This window comes from Haematobia irritans, chromosome 1 (genome assembly GCF_050003625.1).
Source record: "Haematobia irritans isolate KBUSLIRL chromosome 1, ASM5000362v1, whole genome shotgun sequence".
NCBI classification, from domain to species: Eukaryota; Metazoa; Arthropoda; class Insecta; order Diptera; family Muscidae; genus Haematobia; species Haematobia irritans.
In genome coordinates, this window is record NC_134397.1 from 158,123,223 (window position 1) to 158,140,455 (window position 17,233).

General features: G+C 31.4%; 1 protein-coding gene across 1 annotated transcript; it reads right to left on the reverse strand.

Annotated features, from left to right (window-relative positions):
• Positions 1-2,101: 2,101 nt before the first annotated feature.
• On the reverse strand, positions 2,102-11,452 carry LOC142222084 (uncharacterized). Its single transcript, XM_075292037.1, has 2 exons — positions 10,131-11,452; positions 2,102-3,535 (listed from the first exon to the last, which is right to left on the reverse strand). The coding sequence occupies exons 1-2, from the start codon at positions 11,413-11,415 to the stop codon at positions 2,400-2,402; spliced, it is 2,421 nt and encodes an 806-aa protein (XP_075148152.1). The 5' UTR covers positions 11,416-11,452; the 3' UTR covers positions 2,102-2,399.
• Between the last annotated feature and the right edge of the window lie 5,781 nt (positions 11,453-17,233).

The window sequence follows — 17,233 nt, forward strand, 5'->3', positions numbered from 1 at the left end:
AGTGTGCAAAATTTGATTGAAATCGGTTCAGATTTAGATATAGCTCCCATATATATCTTTCGCCCGATATGGACTTATATGGATCCAGAAGCCAGAGTTTTATCCTGATTTGCTTGAAATTTTGCACGAGGAGTACAATTGGTAGTATAGTCGAGTGTGCAAAACTTGATTGAAATCGGTTCAGATATATATATATATATATATCATTTGCCCGATATGGACTTATATGGCCCCAGAAGCCAGAGTTTAGGCTCAATTTGGTTGAAATTTTGCACATGGAGTACAAATAGTAGTGTAGTAAAGTGTGCTAAATTTTATTGAAATCGGTTCAGATTTAAATATAGCTCCCATATATATCTTTCGCCCGATATTGACTAATATGGTCCTAGAAGCCAGAGAATGAGTAGTGTAGTCATGTGTGCCAAATTTGGTTGAAATCGGTTCAGATTTAGATATAGCTCCCATATATATCTTTCGCCCGATATGGACTAATATGGTCCTAGAAGCCAAAGGTTTGAAATTTTGCACTAGGAGTACAACTAGTAGTGTAGTCAAGTGTGCCAAATTTGATTGAAATCGGTTCAGATTTAGATATAGCTCCCATATATAGCTTTCGTCCGATTTGCACTCATTTGACCACCGAGGCCAATTTTTTACTGCGATTTAGTTTAAATTTTGCACAGGGAGTATAATAAGTATTGTTGCTATGCGTGCCAAATTTGGTTGAAATCGGTTCAGATTTAGGTATAGCTCCCATATATATGTTTTTCTGATTTCGACGAAAATGCTCAAACTACGAACATTTCCCTTTTAAAATCGACTCTGCTTAGTCGAAAAGTTGTAAAAATTACTCTAATTTTCCTCTACTTCTAATACGTATATATCGAGCGATAAATCATAAATAAAAGTTTGCGAAGTTTCCTTAAAATTGCTTCATATTTAAATCTTTCCCATATTTTTTACTAGCATTGTGTTTCACCCTAGTGCATTAGCCGACTTAAATTTCGAGTCTATAGAATTTGTAGAAGTCTATCAAATTCTGTCCAGATCGAGTGATATCTAAATGTATGTATTTGGGACAAACCTCTATATATTCAGCACCCAACACATTTGACGGATGTGATATGGTATCGAAAATTTAGATCTACAAAGTGGTGCAGGGTATAATATAGTCGGCCACGCCCGACTTTAGACTTTCCTTACTTGTTTTTAATTACAACATTTGTAGAATAAATTAAAATTTTAATTGAATGTTTTTTTAAAATTCAATTAAGACTTTAATTGGAAAAATTTTCGTGAAATTTTTTTCTGTGTATTTACTTGTTTTTATCTAATATAGACTCCGTATGGACTAACTTAAAATTTAGAAGACAATGTTAAGAAGTTTTGAAACTAAAGTCTAAAGTTTGAAATCGGAACCCAAATACAGTGAAACCCATCTAAAGTGGGCACCCATGGTTACCTAAATTTTGTCCACATTTGGGAAGAGTTATGAGAGGTTATGTTTAATGTGTTAATATAGCAACCGTCTCACGACAATTGTTTAGTTTTTAGGGGTGTCTAGTTTTCACAGTGCCCAAGTTTGCGAGGTTTCATTGTAATTTGATTGTGGAAGATAGTTTTTAGTAGAATTTTCTACGCAATCCATGGTGAAGAGTACATAAGATTTGTTCCCCAGAACTGTTATTATTTCAGTACTGTAAATTTAAAATTTGCCTCACATCGAAGCTAGACTTTAATGGAAATACGTAATGATCAAAGAAGAGTATCCTAAATTGTGTTTTGCAAAAAGACTATGTGTGTATATTATCTTATTTTCCTTAACCTTCAAATGCGCAATGTATCTTTTAAGATACAACCAGAAAAAAAATTCTTATGTCTTAAAATTTTAACCGAATTCTACGAAATCAAGTTTTTTGTATTGAATAACATCATTGCGCTATTTTTAAAAAATATGATTTTCCGGAAAATTTGTTTTACTTCTGAGTAATCTGCAGTCAAAAATAAAAATCCAAATTTGACCAAAAATGCACAAAAACTTTGTTTAATTTGCACCTTTTTTTTTTAAGATACAACCACTATTTTTGGAAAAAAACGCATATTTTTTTAAAATGTGGTGTGAACATCTGCTTTATTTACCATTTTGCATTATTTTATATTTTTTCGAAGGAATCGATGACCTTATGTATTTAAGGGTTAATTTAAATAAATTCTGCCTTTTTTCAAGTTTTGTTTTCTAATATTTGGATTACATAATCTTTTATATTAAGCAAATGTGTTTTTCAGTGCACATGCATACATCTAGTTCAATGTCGAAGGCGAAACAATATTTAAGAAAGTAATTATTTAATAGTTATATATTTTAATTATAAAATTATATACGAACTCAATAATAATTTTTAATACTCCTCCAAGGGAGACATAATATTATCCTCCATTTCAACATAGTCCTTGGGATAAAAACATCTTAACCATGAAAATTGTACATTCTTGTCAATCACCACAAAATAGATGAATAAAATAAATCCTTGTACCGTCACAGTGATGCAAAAAAGAAATGAATACAATAAACTTCCATGGATATGGGCCAATATACCAAAAACCAAGGCCATACTCAATAGGAGAAACAAGAATATGGTTAGCCAGACTTGGGAGTTCATTTCTGCTCGATGTTTGTTACGTTTGAACTTTTGCAAGGATTTTCTTAGACTGCAGAGGACATACAAGAATATTCCCATATTGACTATCATTATCGTGGCGATTGGCAAAACAATTGTGAAATATAAGCCTAAACCTCTGGGATAGCATAAAGCGGCATTTTTCGAACTCTCATCGTCCATCGGTGGTTCATATGAATTCGGATCCAGATACACCAATAGGGCAGTAGGAATCAAAGGCAACCCCCATGCTGCCACTGCATATTTAGCCACGAAGTGAGATGATCTTATTATACTGGTCACAGCTATATGACGTTGATATTGAAGAACTGCTATGAATAGCATCCAAAGGAATAGTACCAGTGTAGTATATTGTAAGAAGGCTCCCATTGCTATGCAAAAATGATGGTTTTTAATATCGACAATGGCATCGCGGATCTTCGCCATGTTAATGAAGAGAAGACACAGTGTTATAAGCGACAGGACAAAGCACAGATTTATCAGGAGATTATATGAAATATCCGAACGCCAATGGCTACAACATAAGACTGTCAGCCAAATACCCAATAGAACGAACAAAGATAGGACACAGCCCATAATAGAGACCATGTCCACTGTTGACTCATGCTTGAGTGTTAGAACTGCACGGTTATTGATCGATTGAGTATGGTCTTCTCTTGTCTTCCTTACTACCGCATGTGGCAGTAAATGGATGGTTTTACATATAAGGACATTATTGTCATTCAATTTAGTTGTGGTAGTATTAATACCTTCGTCGGCGATCCAGTTGCGATAATTCCAATATCTGCATGAGTGTGGTGTATCGACATCATTCCGATGATATCGCAAAATCAAGGGTATATTTTCGATTAAATCACCTGAAAATAAAAAGAAAATTAATTCGATTAGTTTTCAATATGTTACACTGAAAAAATGCATATTCCAATTCATATATTTTTACTATATATAATTTTCACTGAAAGTGTTGCGTGCACGGTTGCCACTCGTGCCAAAAATAATCTACCAAAACTTGAAGAAAATTTTACCAAAAATCTACCAAAATAAAAAAATCTTATTTTGAAATTGTTGATCAAATTTTTGTGGTTAGCAGGGCTGTAGAGCCGGTGTCGGAGTCTTGGAGTCGGAGTCTGAAGATTTTGCTTGAGTCGGAGTCGTAAAAATTTTGCTCGACTCCGGCTAAACTTTTTTAAAACACTTCACTTTTTTGTAACTAAGCAAGTTTTTACGCAAATTAGTTTTCATTGCGTTATTCATTCTATCAATGTACAGCATGATTGTAAATGAAAATCAACTTCCAGTTACGGCTATCTTTTTATGTTTCCTAGAATGTTAGACTAGCAGATGGTCTGGATCGATCCATTTTAATGCCCATATCAATCGATTTGAAATATTTCGAACAATCGAAATTTTTTTTTTTTCATTTTATTTTAAGGCCATATACATATGTGGAATATTGACAGAAAATTTTTTTAAAGTTGTTTTCTTATAGAAAATTTTATCAAAATGTTATTTCTATAAAAAGTTTTGTCAAAATTTTATTTCTATAAAAAATTTATTCAAAATTTTATTACTATAGAAATATTTTTTTTCTATAGAAAATTTAGTCAAAATTTTATTTCTATAGAAAGTTGAATCAAAATTTTGTTTCTATAGAATATTTTGCAAAATTTTATTTCTATAGAAAATTTTGCAAAACTTTGTTTTTTACACAAAAATGTTTTCAAAATTTTATTTTTATTGATAATTTTATTTCTATAAAAATTTAAGTCAAAATTTTATTTCTATAGAAAATTTTGCCAAAAATTTATAGTAATAGATTTTTTTATTAAAAAATTTGGTCAAAATTTTATTTCTATAAGAAAAAATTGTCAAATTTTATTTCTATAGCAAATTTTCTCAATTTTTTTTTTCTTACTGATACTCACTGCTATAAAAAATGTATTCAAAATTTTATTACTATAAAAATATTTTTTTCTATATAAAATTTAGTAAAAATTTTATTTCTATAGAAAATTTAGTCAAAATTTTGTTTCTATAGAAAATTTTGCAAACTTTTGTTTTAATTGTATTTCTATTGATACTTTTTTCAAACTTTTATTTCTATAAAAAATTTAGTCAAAATTTTGTTTCTGTAAAAAATTTTTGCAAAATTTTATTTACTAGATAAAAATTTTTCCAAAATTGTATGCTCAAAGATACTCACTGCTAAGTCGAAAACTCAAATTTTCAAATTTTTCAATGAATGAATCATAAATGCATTCTTGCGAAATTGTCTAAACAATTATAAATATTTCCCAAATATTGCCCGAGATTTTGTAGAAGTCTGATTTGAGATCTTATCAAAATGTAGATCTTAATACAAAGTTGTGCAGAGTATATTATAATCGGCCCGCCCGACTTTAGACTTTCCTTGCATTTTTATTTTTTGTTAAAATTGTGTTACGTCCTATAACGTTAGATTTAAATTTTAAGTACATAGATTTTGTAGAAGTATATACAATTTTGTCTAAATCGATTCAGATTCAAATTCATGCATATGGGAATATAAATCTTTATATAGCTCGCAACAAATTTAAAGGATTTGAGATAGTATCAATAATTTTGGTCCACAAATACATATACTGTTGGTATCTTCTCAAATTATGATGGGTATCTTCTCAAATTATGATGGGATATCATTATTTTATTTATTAAACATTGCCCTAAGTTTGAAATATAGAGTTCAATTGGCATCTAATGTGAAATTAAGACCTTTTTTTTGCACACATAAATAAATACGATACTTTATATCGATCCACTTACGGTACCCCCACAATAGAACTACAAACTAGTGGTATTAAAATGAGATTTAGTTATATTACCCGGAGTCGACTCCGGAGTTGTAAGTGACGGGAAAAAATATTTGTACAAATATCTAAATAAAAAAGGAACCCCAAGTATTTTATTTCAAAAGCTTTCTTAAAAAAATCTGACAAAAAGAAAAAATATTTCATTGAAATATAAGTAAGAAATTTGAGTTGAAGATAATTTCCTTATAAATTTGGGGAAGCAAAAAAAAGAATTAAAATACTTTTACATCGCCGGGAATTCGATCCTTGGTATTATCAGCATCGCTAAAGAAAATCAAGAATATCAACAAATTTTAGCGAAAATTCCGATTAACAAAAGAGGGAAAAAGGAAAACATTATAATAATCATAAATTTATTTACAATTTGGTGTGGTAAGTTATAGGATATTAGCACAAAACCGCGACTTATTACTAATCTTGTTATAGGTCTGGGACCCAAGGGGATCCCACAGGCCACATCAGCTGTACCTGTGGAAGTAAATCGTTTTGTAGAACATTTGGTACATCAAACATTATAAATTGAATTAATTAATCATAAAAGAAAACGCAATATGAACTTAAAGGATGGAAGGAAATTAGCGGATAAATTATATTAAGAAGAAATACAAAATTATTTACTAAATATTACCTACTGATAAAGATGCTACAACTAAAGGATTATAAGAACCTTTTTATCTAATCTTGAATTACACGATTGAACACTAGGAATTAAATATTTCCAAAACATACATTTATTTTCAATGTCATATAGTTTTAATAATATTTGCGATCCAGACCTCAACATCAGCGGGCCCGAAGATTACGAGGAAATTGGTGAGTCATCTATTGTATATTAAATCCACACCTAGTCATATACAAACATTCCCCCATATATATATATATATATATATATATATATATATATATATATATATATATATATATATATATATATATATATATATATATATATATATATATATATATATATATATATATATATATATATATATATATATATATTATATATATATATATATATATAATATATATATATATATATATATATATATATATATATATATATATATATATATATATATATATATATATATATATATATATATATATATATATATATATATATATATATATATATATATATATATATATATATATATATATATATATATATATATATATATATATATATATATATATATATATATATATATATATATATATATATATATATATATATATATATATATATATATATTACTATTTTTATTATTCATATTATCGCTTTAATTCACATTAACACAGCATTAATACATAGATTTTTGTTTTTTTTTTATTTAAACATTAATTAATTGATCAATTCTGTTAAACATTTCATGATTTTAATATAATTTACCATTATGTTTTTCCTATAAATCCGGAAATTTTAATTTGCGAAAGGTAACAATGGCATAATGAGGCAACGATAAAGGGGCTTATTGGCTAAATTCCATCTAATGCCAATTCGATCTATAAGCAAAAAAAAAAAAATAGAACTATCTATATTCGATTTATTTTTTTTATAAAAGAGCTATCTTAAAATTTTCTTTTATGATGACCGATCCGAATCTCTTCCTCTTGAACAAGAACTCTCCCAAGACTGAGCATGGCCGAGAACAAGAAGATAGCCAAGTTCAAAGAGGTAGAAACCGTAAGGGGGTTCGTCACAGAGTCGGAGTCGAGCTGATGAAAAATGCTGGAGTCGGAGTCGAGCAAAATTGGCTCGACTCCACAGCCCTAATGGTTAGTATAAAAAATGTTGTTTTATTCGAAAGAAATGTTTTAAATCAAAAAATTTTGTTAAACATATTTCTATGATAATTCTTGGCAACATTTTATTTCTGTAGAAAATTCTGTACAAATTTTGTTAAAAATTTATTTCTATGAAAATTGTTGTCAAAATTTTATTTCTGTAGAAAATGTTGTCCAAATAGAAATTTATTGCAAAATTTTATTTCTATAGAAAATATTGTCAAAATTATATTTCTATATAAAATATTGTCAAAATTATATTTCAATAGAATTTTTTTGCAAAATTTTATTTCTATAGAAAATTTTGTCAAAATTTTATGTCTATAGAAAATTTTTCCAAAATTTTGTTTCTATTTTGTAAAAATTTTATTACTAACACGTAGAACATTTTGTCAACATTTTATTTCTATAGGAAATTTTGTAAAATTTTTATTAAATTTTATTACTATAGAAAATTTGGTCAACATTTTATTTTAATAGAAAATTTTGTGTAAATTTTATCTCTATAGAAAATTTTGTAAAAATTTTATTACTATAGTAAATTTTGTCAAAATTTTATTTCTATACAAAATTTTGTCAACATTTTATTTCTATAGAAAATTTTGTCAAAATTTTATTACTATAGAATATTTTGTCAAAATTTTATTACTGTAGAAAATTTTGTCAAAATTTTATTATTATAGAATATTTTGTCAAAATTTTATTACTGTAGAAAATTTTGTCAAAATTTTGTTATAGAAAATTGTGTTAATTTCATTCCTAAGGAAATTTTGTTAAAACTTAATTTCTATGGGAAATTTTGTCAAAATTTGATTTTTATAGGAAATTTTGACAAAATTTTATTTATAAAGAAAATTATGTCAAAATAATATTTCTATAGAAAATCAAAATTTTATTACTATAGCATATTTTGTAAAAATTTTATTACTATAGAAAATTTTGTCAACATTTTATTTCTATAGAAAATTGTGTCAAATTTTTATTACTATAGAAAATTTTGTCAGAATTATATTTCATGTTAGCCTGATAATGAAACAGGCAATTGACGTCCAAATGCATTATATCTAATTATACAATTATTTTTCGAGCTTTATGGACAGATATAGATTAAGGAACATGGTTAATAGAGCCATTGAAAAGAAAACGCCAGATACCAATCTATACACGCCTGGACTGTACATGTTTCGGTTCGGGCGAATGAACCTTTCCACAGCCTTTAGTATAGATCTGGCTGGGAGAGATAACTCAATTTTGGGCCCTTTATGCTAACTCCTTATGGAGAAAACATTTGGGAAATTTCCTCTTACAAATTGAATCATCTTTTCTCCCACTGTACATAAGGAGTTAGCATAAAGGGCCCAAAATTGAGTTATATCTCCCAGCCAGATCTATACTAAAGGCTGTGGAAAGGTTCATTCGCCCGAACCGAAACATGTACAGTCCAGGCGTGTATAGATTGGTATCTGGCGTTTTCTTTTCAATGGCTCTATTAACCATGTTCCTTAATCTATATCTGTCCATAAAGCTCGAAAAATAATTGTATAATTAGATATAATGCATTTGGACGTCAATTGCCTGTTTCATTATCAGGCTAACATGAAATATAATAAGCAACGATGAGCCCGTCGTAAAACTAGGAAAAACACGACTAATGTACGCGTTAGAATTGTTGTTGTATCCTGGAAATCAGTTTCTGTTAATTGTCATATGTTGTAGTTGACTGTAGAAACAATAAGCATTGTTCGACTGTTCACCACTTAGGTGAATTCTAACAAATTAGCTTTCTAAAAATAAATTTCGTGTTGTTGCATTACTATGTAACAAAACGAAATAAAAATAAGATTAAGGGACTTGTAAGTTATATGAAAAGATGATGTACAGTGGGAGAAAAGATGATTCAATTTGTAAGAGGAAATTTCCCAAATGTTTTCTCCATAAGGAGTTAGCATAAAGGGCCCAAAATTGAGTTATCTCTCCCAGCCAGATCTATACTAAAGGCTGTGGAAAGGTTCATTTGCCCGAACCGAATCATGTACAGTCCAGGCGTGTATAGATTGGTATCTGGCGTTTTCTTTTCAATGGCTCTATTAACCATGTTCCTTAATCTATATCTGTCCATAAAGCTCGAAAAATAATTGTATAATTTTGTCAGAATTTTATTTCTATGGGAAATTTTGTCAAAATCAAAATTTTTATTTCAATAGGAAATTTTATCAAAATTTCATTTTTATAAGAAATGTTGTGAAAATTTAATTTCTACAGGAAATTTTGTCAAAATTTTATTTCTAAATGAAATTTTGTTAAAACTTCAATTCTATTGGAAATTTTGTCAAAATAAAAATTTTATTCCAATAGAATATTTTATAAAATTTTTTAATTATTTTTTTTTTTAATTTTTATAAGAAGTTTTGACAAAATTTCATTTCTATAGGAATTTCGTAAAAAATTCAGTTCTAAAGGAAATTGCGTTAAAATTTCATTTCTATAGGAAATTTTGTTAAAATTTCATTTCTATAGGAAATTTTGTTAAAATTTCATTTCTATAGGAAATTTTGTTAAAATTTCATTTCTATAAGAAATCTTGTCAAAATTTTATTTATTAAGAAAATTATGTCAAAATTTTATTTCTATTGAAAATCTTTTTTTTTATTTTTTTGTACAGAAAATTTTAGAACCCCTCAATTGGAGAAGAATATTTTTCAAAATCTACCTAGACATCAAGAATTCTATTAATCTACCAATTAATAAAAATTTTACCATTTTTGGTAGAATTCTACCAACTGCGACAACCGTGCTTTTATGTCATATTTACCTTTGTATCTCGGCAACGAAGGCGATAGAATGATACTATCAGGTTCATGGCCATTACTTAACTTCTGATCCATGAAGAAATTATTATTCTTATACAAAGATATTTTAATTGTATGATTATCCTTTGCTTCATTTAATATGGCTTTCCATGCAGATTCCGGAAAATATGTGGCTACAGCAATATGTGGATCTTGGGCAATATCTTGTAGCGATTCATTCATGTACAAATAGCGATAATAGGATTTTGTGATTGAATCATAGAACATGGTAGGAGTTGGTAATTTCGATGTACCATCATAAACCACAATGCCAGAAATATTCGCACATTCTGGATTTATATAAAATACCGTCATCATGTTTACTGATATATGATATACTCCGTGGGGGATTTTATTACATCTCGACGAAGTGAGCAGTACTTCATTACTCATATTATTCAGATAATGTTCCATTGTTTGTATCAATCTAGAAGGTGTGTTTTGGTTTTGTGATATTTCAATAACATCCTTACCCACTTCCATAACGTGATTGGTTATTTCTAAAATTTTCGTTACCAATTCAGGATTATTGTCCTTCTTGGTAATGATCTCCAATATATTTGTAGTTATTTCGATATCAGCAGCTATACGTAGAGTATTTGTTTTGGCTAATAGACTTGATACTCTGGAGGAAATGTGTACAGTCTCTATTGGATCATATTCCGTATTTTTTCTTACTTTCTGATACAATCTATTGAGATCATTTGTAATAATTTCTTCTTCTACGTCAAGTAGACATTTCGAATTTTGTTCGTATTCTTTGTCCCATACAGTCACATAATGTTGAGCATTATAGACACAATGCCTTGTTAAAGGTTGCCCCGAGATTAATAGACAGAGCTCTTCCGATATGGAATACTCGCCCAGTTGCGCCGAAGGCCATTTATTGACACTATTAATTTGTTCTTTATTTTTCATTAGATAAATTTGCTCAGCCGATTCTTCTTTGCAATGATTCGATATCATATTGCAAGCGAGAAAAGAAGTTCCTTTATCCAGCGTATTCCACAATCCCTTAGGTTTTCCGAAATTATACGAGCAATATCTCTCAATTTTCTGACCCGTATGATTCGAACATAATGACAAAATTCGTAACTTTCCAGCTCTCAATGGGCTCCATATGGCCAATACATCCAATGCTTTTTCTTGTGTGAAAAGTTCCGTTTCGTAAATATCTTTTTCACACCATTGGAAGGATTTGCACATATTCACCCAGACTATTGCTAGTATTATTTGTATTATATACATTTTAGTCGGCTTTCCGAAGTAATAACCTACTAATCGCTTTCGTTATTAGATGAAGACTAAAGATGTCGATTATTAATCTGAATTGGTGAAAACCGCATAAAAATATTTTAATACTCGCCGCACTTCATATTATATTCACATGTTGTAATTATTCATTTTCTATTCACAAAGATATAAACCATATAGTGTGGTAATCATATATACTATAGTCGGTCAGTATATATAATATGTGTATAATGCAAATACACTTTCCAGCAAAAAAAAGCGTCGCCAAAAAAGTAGTGACAATGCTCTTTTTTGATCCGGAAGGGGTGCAAAATTGGCGCAGAAGCGATGAATTTAACATGGGCTTGTCATAGGACGGATGTTCGTCAATCTTTCCAACATCCGTTGCTCTGAGTTTGCCTCACTTCTTAAGGAGTGATCCGAATTCAGTGTTTTCGATGTGAATTGAAAAAAATGTGATATTTTGCAAATAAATAACTTTTATAATACTTTATGATTTTTAATGTATTTTAAAGCTTGTCTTAAAGGTTTGACTTCAAATATTTTAAAATATTCACAATTTTTCTAGAAAGGATTAAGCATTTTTTCGACGAAATTTAAATAATTTGTATCATTTTATTAATTCTTACTCTGTTTTCAACCTATTTAAAGCAAAACAATTAAAATCACACATTAAAATATTAAAACAAAAAAAAAAAAAACGATTTATAACAAGTATATACGGCAGTAAGTTCGGCCAGACCGAATCTTATGTACCCCCCACCATGGATTGCGTAGAAACTTCTACGAAAGACTGTCATTCACAATCGAATTAATTGGGTTGTGGTATCTTAAACTTTCTTAACATCGTTTTCTAAATTGTGAGTTAGACCATACGTGGTATATATTAGACAAAAAGTTATGTATAGTTAAGTCTAGAAATAATTACGAATCGATATGGACTTTTTGCTCGGTACGTAAAGAGCCAGAATTGAAATATGGGGGTCGCTTATATGGGGGCTATATACAATAATGAACTTGATATGGGCCACTTTTTGTGTGATTGGGGATCGATTTATCTGAGGGCTATATATAACTATAGACCGATATGGACCTAGTTAGACATGGTTGTTAACGGCCATATACTAACACAATGTACCAAATTTCAACTCATTCGGATGAAATTTGATCCTCGAAGAGGCTCTAAAACCAAATCTCGGGATCGGTCTATATGGGGGCTATATATGACTATAAACTGATAGGGACCACTTTTGGCATGGTTGTTACCACCACGTACCAAATTTCAACCAGATCGGATGAATTTTACTTCTCCAAAAGGCACCGGAGGTCAAATCTGGGGATCGGTTTATATGGGAGCTATATATAATTATGGACTGATAGGAACCAATTCCTGCATGGATGTTGGATACCATATACTAACATCACGTACCAAATTTCAACCGAATGGGAAGATTTTGCTCTTCCAAGGGGCTCCGGAGGTCAAATCTGGGGATCGGTTTATATGGGGCCTATGTATAATTATGGACTGATATCGACCAAATTTTGCATGGGAGTTTGAGGCCATATATTAACACCACGTACCAAATCGGGGGATGTACCAAATTGCAGCCGGTTCGGATGAAATTTAATTCTCTTAGAGGCTACGCAAGCCAAATCGGGGGATCGGCTTATATGGGGGCTATATATAATTATGGACCGATGTGGACCAATTTTTGCATGGTTGTTACAGACAAGCAACTAACACCATGTACCAAATTGCAGCCGGTTCGGATGAAATTTAATTCTCTTAGAGGCTACGCAAGCCAAATCGGGGGATCGGCTTATATGGGGGCTATATATAATTATGGACCGATGTGGACCAATTTTTGCATGGTTGTTACAGACAAGCAACTAACACCATGTACCAAATTTCAGCTGGATCGGATGAAATTTACTTCTCTTAGAGGCTCCGCAAGCCAAATCGGGGGATCGGTTTATATGGGGGCTATATATAATTATTGACCGAGGTGGACCAATTCCTGCGTGGGTGTTGGATACCATATACTAAGATCACGTACCAAATTTCAACCGTATAGGAAGATTTTGCTCTTCCAAGGGGCTCCGGAGGTCAAATCTGGTGATCGGTTTATATGGGGCCTATATATAATTATGGACCGATATCGACCAAATTTTGCATGGGAGTTTGAGGCCATATATTAACACCACGTACCAAATTTCATCTGAATCAGATGAATTTTGGTCTTCCAAGAGGCTCCGGAGGTCAAATCTGGTGATCGGTTTATATGGGGCTATATATAATTATGGACCGATATGTACCAATTTTTGCATGGTTGTTAGAGATCATATATTAACACCACGTACCAGATTTCAACCGGATTGAATGAATTTTGCTTCTCTAAGAGGCTCCGGAGGTCAAATCTGGGGATCGGTTTATATGGGGGCTATATATAATTATTGACCGATGTGGACCAATTTTTGCATGGTTGTTAGAGACCATATACTAACACCATGTACCAAATTTCAGCCGGATCGGATGAAATTTACTTCTCTTAGAGGCTCCGCAAGCCAAATCGGGGGATCGGTTTATATGGGGGCTATATATAATTATTGACCGATGTGGTCCAATTTTTGCATGGTTGTTAGAAACCATATACTAACACCATGTACCAAATTTCAGCCGGATTGGATGAAATTTACTTCTCTTAGAGGCTCCGCAAGCCAAATCGGGGGATCGGTTTAAAAGGGGGCTACATATAATTATGGACCGATGTGGGCCAATTTTTTCATGGTTGTAAGAGACCATATACTAACATCATGTACCAAATTTGAGCCGGATCCGATGAAATTTGCTTCTCTTAGAGGCCTCGCAAACCAAATTTGGGGGTCCGTTTATATGGGGGCTATACGTAAAAGTGGACCGATATGGCCCATTTGCAATACCATCCGATCTACATCAATAACATCTACTTGTGCCAAGTTTGAAGTCGATAGCTTGTTTCGTTCGGAAGTTAGCGTAATGCTCAGATCGACTCAGAATTTCACCACGATCCAGAATATATATACTTTATGGGGTCTTAGAGCAATATTTCGATGTTACAAACGGAATGACAAGTTAATATACCCCCCATCCTATGGTGGAGGGTATAAAAAGAGCATACACAGCAGTAAGTTCGGCCTGGCCGAATCTTAAATTGCCACCACCATGAATCAAATATTATGGTTTATTTTGTAATTTTAGCCGGGTTAAATGACAGATATTCTTCCAAGCAGAGCAGTTCAAGCAGTACACTTCACGAAGATAAATTTAAATATTTTACCTATATCAGATTATGGATTTATAAGGAACATTTTTGTTTGAGTTATAGAGGAATCATTAACATCTTTTATAAGTGTGCAAGAAAATGATGAAATAACGCCTTGAATTGAAATCTACACCCAGAGGAGGAATATGATCACCTCAAATATGTTTCAAGAACACCATGTTATTTTTTCACGGCGACCATGTAGCATTTTTGTAGCAAAAATAAAAACTAAATCCGATACATGTTTTTTTTGAGTCTAAAATTCCAGTATATTTACAATTTCATGCAAATCGGATAAAAACTACGGTTTCTACAAGGCCAAAAAGTAAAATCGGGAGATGGGGCTATACTAAAACATTGCCCTATACTCACCATTTTCGGCATACCTTTTTATGGTCCTAAAATACCTCTATATTTCCAATTTCAGGCAATTTGGATAAAAACTACGATTTCTATAAGCCCAAGAAGTAAAATCGGGAGATCCGTCTGTATGGGGGCTATACCAAAACATGGACCGATACTCACCATTTTTGGCACACCTCTTTATGGTATTAAAATACCTAGATTTCTAATTTCAGGCAATTTGGATAAAAACTACGATTTTACGATATGGGGGCTATACCAAAACATGGACCGATACTCACCATTTTTAGCACACCTCTTTATGGTACTAAAATACCTCTAGATTTCTAATTTCAGCCAAATTCGATAAAAAACTACGGATTCTAGAAGCCCAAGAAGTAAAATCGGGAGATCCGTCTATATGGGGGCTATACCAAAACATGGACCGATACTCACCATTTTTGGCACACCTTTTTGTAGTCCCAAAATACCTCTAGATTTCCAATTTCAGACAAATTGGATAAAAACTACGGTTTCTATAAGCCCAAGACCCCAAATCAGAAGGACGGTTTATATGGTGGCTATATCAAAACCAGGACCGATATAGCCCATCTTCTAACTTGACCTGCCTGCAGGCAAATAAAGAGTTTGTGCAAAATTCCAGCATGATTGCTTTATTATTGAAGACTGTAGCGTGATTGCAACAGACAGACAGCCAGACAGACGGACATGGTTATATCGTCTTAGAATTTCTCCCTGATCAAGAATATATACACTTTATATAGTAGGAAATCGATAATTCGATGTGTTACAAACGGAATGGCAAACTTATTATAACCACGTCACCATTCCATGGTGGTGGGTATAAAAATGAATTAAAAGAACTTCCTGTGTAGTTCAAATAAAGAACATTTTTGGAAGGACATTTTTAGAAGTGCATTTAAAGTTGTGCCTTTAGAACAACCTCCAATTTTTTTGCTGGGTTTTTACTAAGAAAAAAAAAAAACTATTCATACATTGAACACAAACGGGGATTTGATATAACACAAAGCCGCTTCGTTGCGCCTTCCTTTAAAACTGAGGGACATTTTGGGTTAACTGAGTCCACCATATCGTTTACAAAATATTTCGCAGTATAAGATAATCCTTCTGAAAAAAAATCAAAAGGAATTGATTACGGCTGTTTTGCAATGAAATCCTCGTAACATACAATGGCTAACAAAAGATTTTTCTTTCAGCTGTAGTTTATTTTGCTTTAATTGGTGTCACCTATAGCATTATTAGTCGTTCAGCAGAATTTCCAGCACCTATTGCCATCAAATACTGGGTAAGTAGTTGGGATGAAAAACTGATTACCAAGATCATTTATGTCATATTCCCAATTATTATATGATTGGGAATAAAAAATTTACTATACATGGGTTACTATACAAAAAATTAAGTACTTAGTTTCCATGCACGGAGCGTCATCTACATTCCCTTCAAATTTCAAAAAAATGGGAAAAGTTTCAATTTTCAAAAAAATCTTAACTCCTTGACCAGTTATCTAAAAATCACGTACCCTATATTAATTTAATTACCTTTTCCGAACAATATCGAAAAATAAAGTTGCGGACCTTTGTCTAAATGCAAATCGGAGAACTTCAAGGAAAATCGGAGCATTTTGGTCCAACAACCAGGCAAGAAGGAGGACCCCCTCTCAGACCAAATATTAAAAAACTCAGGGTTTCCATATTATCTTAATAACACCCCTCACGTCCCCTGTAAATTTAATGTAAATCGGAGAAGTTTAGTGTTTTTAATAGAAAAGAGGTAAATACGACCGAAAGTTTGGATAGACCGAATCTTATGTATCCTCCACCATGGATTGCGTAGAAACTTCTATTAATCCACAATCGAATAACTTGACTTGTGGTAATATTTGACGATGACAAGGTATCTTCTTAACATCATCTTCTAAATTGTAAGTTAGTCCATGCGTGGTATATATTAGACAAAAAAGGTATATATAGGAAAGTCTACAAATACTTACGAACCGATATGGACTTTTGCGCGGTAAATAGAGAGCCCGAATTGAAATGTAGGGGTCTCTTTATATGGGAGCTATATACAATTATGAGCCGATATGGACCAATTTGTGTGTGATTGGAGATCGGTCTATCTGAGGG

Coding starts and splice junctions, on each gene's coding strand:
- LOC142222084 (XM_075292037.1), bottom strand. CDS start 11,415: ATGTATATAATACAAATAATACTAGCAATAGTCTGGGTGAATATGTGC. Junction 3,536..10,130: donor TTCGTTGCCGAGATACAAAG/GTAAATATGACA, acceptor TTTTATTTTCAG/GTGATTTAATCGAAAATATA.